The sequence below is a fragment of the Pygoscelis adeliae genome, unplaced genomic scaffold (genome assembly GCF_000699105.1).
Source record: "Pygoscelis adeliae isolate BGI_AS28 unplaced genomic scaffold, ASM69910v1 Scaffold77, whole genome shotgun sequence".
In the NCBI taxonomy this organism is placed as follows: domain Eukaryota; kingdom Metazoa; phylum Chordata; class Aves; order Sphenisciformes; family Spheniscidae; genus Pygoscelis; species Pygoscelis adeliae.
In genome coordinates this window covers 5,212,433-5,216,467 of record NW_008825216.1, presented here as the reverse complement: position 1 = coordinate 5,216,467, position 4,035 = coordinate 5,212,433, and the positions used below count along the sequence as shown (strand labels likewise).

Here is a 4,035-nt window from a genome sequence, read left to right as displayed (position 1 = left end):
CTGTGAAGAGTTGACCCTCATATGTAGCCCTGTGACACAGCATAAACGACAGGCCCTCACATTTCTGTTTTTCTTTGCTTTTACAATGAGTAGTATGGCTGATATTAAAAACTGTCACTAAGCATTTTTGAGTTACTACATGTGCATGCATGCAGTTTACTTTCTCATGCTGAATATTGATTATATTAAATTTTAAGTCCAAATAGCAGAGTTTTTTACTTTAGCTGTTAAGTAATACCAGTATGTGAGCCTGGAGTTCTTACTGGCTTTGAGTTTCTGGAGCAGCCAGGCTGTAGAAAGCACAGTGTATCTGTTCCTTTCAACAGGTTATATTTGTTTATTTCTAAACTGATTTGAGAGAAGATAGGGTATTGGTGCTGGAGTCTGTGTTTGTTTTTTCCCATGAGGGGATGATGAGTGCAGCCCGGCTCTCTGTTTCCAAAGCTGAATTCAGCTTGCCCTGGAGAGTTGGTAAACATACCTCCTGTATTTCCATAAGCTCCAGGAAGATAGACCTGTGTCTTACCAGAGAGAGAGGGGACAATAGCAACAGGCTGCCTGTACAGCATGTGCTGATCTCTTTCTAATTAGAAGCATTGAGACGAGCTGGAGGCTGGCCTATCTCTCTTCAGCATGTGAACATTTGATGATGTTGTTTATAGACTTGCAGGGCTGTCAGAGTTGTGCCTCTGTGCGTGAGCCAAATGCTGGTACAAAAAGCAGTCAATCAGGAGTAGGAAGGCAAAGAGAGAGGATGGAAAGCGGTGGGGGGCAGGGGAGGCTGAAAGAAGTTGAAGGAGTTGAAAGTGAGAGTAATGAAAATAGGTTTTGTGGAGGGGAAAATAGTTATGAATTTTAAAAAAAAAATAGGAAAGGAAAACAGTGAAATTCCTTGCCCTTTCCTGGTCTTCTTAGAAGAGCAGACAAATAAACATATTAGTTACAATTTTGTAACTTGTGTTTCTAATCACTGGTATTTGTATATGCTTAGGGTATGTTGGTGGGTGTCTGTAAACTTGCACAAAGTCCCCTGTTGGATTCTGAGAGGTTAGCAGAAGAGTAAAGGTTTGGTGCCAGAGAAGGAGAAGCCAATTCCCTTTCTAAATAGTCCAGAACCACTTTTACTGGAGTTGATACTGGTTCTGAAAATCAGTTTAATACCATGTCAGGAGACCATAACAACTGGGTTTGTGGTCAGATACCAGCTGCCCTTTAACCTAAAATTCTCAGAGAGGAGGACACATTTTGATTAAAAACTACTAAGTGTTTGCTTAGAGATTCTGTGTGTTTTCACCACCACCTCCAGGAGACTAGTAAATTATAATGATTACCATTTGTTGTAAATGATAATGACTGGGACAAGGGATTTGAGACTCTGAGGTAGTGTCACTGCAGACCTTCTGTCCACGATGGTTGGCGAGTCCCACTGAAAAAGAAACTTTGTTTTGGAGAGAGTGGTAGATTGCTTTCCTCATCTTTTCTGAGTGCAAGTGGTAAAACCACTGAGTGTCTTGTAAAACTGTTAAGGGATCTGTGGCAGCGTTACTCTGAATTTCTTGGGAACTTAAGGTTGTATTTGAAAACTTAAAAATGTATTCTGGGGGGAGCAGGTGAGTTGCTGAGATTTTTTTAGGGTTTTTTTTTTAAGCTTTCAGTATACTTTCTCATTCATGATCCGTCTAGGTTGTTAATGCCACATTTAGATGCTTCGGACTATGTCATCCCTGGACGGTTTGAAAGATGAAATGTCATCTTGATGGCTGCATTACCTTGGATTTTATGAGAAGCTTTGTTTCCAGACACACATGCAAAACTCCTTAAATCCCTATTTAATTTTTACTTATTTTATTTCACAGTCCAATCTGAATCTGGTTGTGCCAACGTTGTGTCTGCAGCTCCCTGCCTGGCAGAGCCACAGCAATATGAAGTACAATTTGGACGATTACGCAATTTTCTCACAGGTAAATATCAGGAAGCAAGGAAGAGGAAAGTAGCTGATTTTTTTTGTCATTTCAGTGAGTAAAGGACAATATACTAAAATTTAAAATCATGTCTCTAACAATCTTTTGATTTCTAGTTTTGAGATTTCAGTTACTACAATTAGAAATATTTCATTTTTCTCTTTTTGTTGTTGTTGTCTGAGTGCTGAGTACCTTTGGCTTTTGTAGATAGCTGACTGTTTGCCCTTTCTTGTTCAAGCATTTGGCCTTTGTAGATCTAGACAACAGCATACATATACAGGACAAGAAGGCAGATTAGAGTGTTTTATGTGAAAGGCATGTAACTCAGAAATGAGTGTAGTTCTCTGCTGTCTCCTAGTTTAGGGTTTTTAATTTTATTCATAATTGGCTTATATTTATGATGGTCTAGATTTTTAAGGGAGAATTTGTTCCCTTAGATTTATCTGTACTGGCTTTGAGACTGGAGGTATGTGACAGAAGGTAAAACTGGAGGTATGTGATTATCATTCTGTAGTGTGATACAGAAGACAATAATGATTTTTCTGTTTTTATAATTTTTTAATAACTTTAAAAAGAAAAAAGGGTACTCCTGGGAATGTCCTTATTTCTTCTGAGTCCCAAATGTCCGAAGAAGAAAGCAAATAGCGTTTTTAGAGAATAGTACCAAGGAAAGTGAGGTTGCCACTCCACCCACCTTCGGGCACATCTACATTTGTCCAGTGTAGGGATTTGATCCCAGTGTACATAACACTAGGATTAATATTCCTGATAGTTGTTGAACAGAAAGGGAAGGAGGCAGGCAGGAAGGCAGAGGCAGAAAATAGGAAGTCTTAGTCTTGCCACCTACAGCAGTTCAACACCATTGCATTTTATTATTGGAGGTAAATCCTTATGGTTTAATAGATTTTTGAGAAGTACAATTGCTCTGTTCAGTGGCTTAAATATTGCCTGGGGAAGTGCTAGGCATGGCTTTGGTGTTCAGGTCGACTGTTTTCATCTTTTTTTGTCCCTCTTGCTCAGTTTTGATTTCTACACACATGAACTGCTTGTTCCTGCAAGGGAGTAACTTGCCAGCCAGCCACAAGGCACAGCAGGACATTTCTCATTTCTGTGATGCCGGCCCCCAGGGGCACTGAGGAGTGGAAAGGGGACTAGGACCACTGAATCATTTAGGAATTACTCTAGAGGCCTCTAGTTCAACCAGCTGCTCACAAAGCAGGGCAAGACTGGAGTTTGATTAGGTTGCTCAGGGCCTTGTCCAGCCAGGTTTTGAAAATCAAAAAGTGTGGAGAGTGCTCTGCACCTCTGGGCCCCAGCTGCAGGGCTGGGCGATTTGGTGAGAATTTCCCTTGCAGCAGCTTGCCTGTTTTCCTTTCACTGAGCACCTCTGAGAAGAGGCTGGCTCCTCTTCCTCCATAATGTCCCACTGGGTACTGAAGGCAGCAGTTGGCTACCCCCTTATTCTTCTCCAGGCTAGACAGACCCAGCTCCCATAACCTCTCTTCGTGTGTTCCTCGGGAACATTTTCTTCGTTCCTGTTTCTTTCAACTTCCCATCTCTTTTCCTTTTTCCCCCGCTGCAGAGTGAAGTCCTTCCCCTTGTTGCATTTCTGGACTAGAGCACCTGCAGAGAAAAGAGTGCCTGCTGGCTGCTTAGAGCTTTTACTACATACAGACCACTGGTTTCACTGGCTTTGGCCCAGTTTTGGTGGGACAGAAAGGAGAATTAGGCCTAAGTATGCAAATACATATGTATACAGGGCACACCACACACACACTCTGTAGTTGCTCATATAGAAATGGGAGGGAGGCACAGTATGAACTGGAGAAAGTCTGGACGGTGCTCAACAGGAGAGGAAAAATAACCTAATGGAAAGGGGAAAAAAGAGTATGCATTGGTGAGTGGCAGGAGGGAAGAACAAGTTGAAAAGAAGCAATGCTGTTTGAGGATCAGCAATGCCTATTTTGTTCCAGTAATTTGGACCATTTGGGCCTCCAGTAACTCATTGTTGTGGCCCTGCACACTGCCATGGTCAGGGCTCCTGCTCCTTATGGCTCCCTGCAGCTGGCTGAAT

The 4,035-nt window shown here is 41.9% G+C and overlaps 1 protein-coding gene across 3 annotated transcripts in view; it reads left to right on the top strand.

The window, feature by feature from the left end:
- TAF5L (TAF5-like RNA polymerase II, p300/CBP-associated factor (PCAF)-associated factor, 65kDa) overlaps window positions 1-4,035 on the top strand; it is a 21,133-nt gene that overhangs the window by 7,611 nt on the left and 9,487 nt on the right. For all 3 annotated transcript variants that reach the window (XM_009329181.1, XM_009329180.1, XM_009329182.1), the window contains one exon: window positions 1,857-1,961. In XM_009329181.1, coding sequence (XP_009327456.1) covers window positions 1,857-1,961 — 105 coding nt within the window. The remainder of the gene's footprint in view (window positions 1-1,856; window positions 1,962-4,035) is intronic.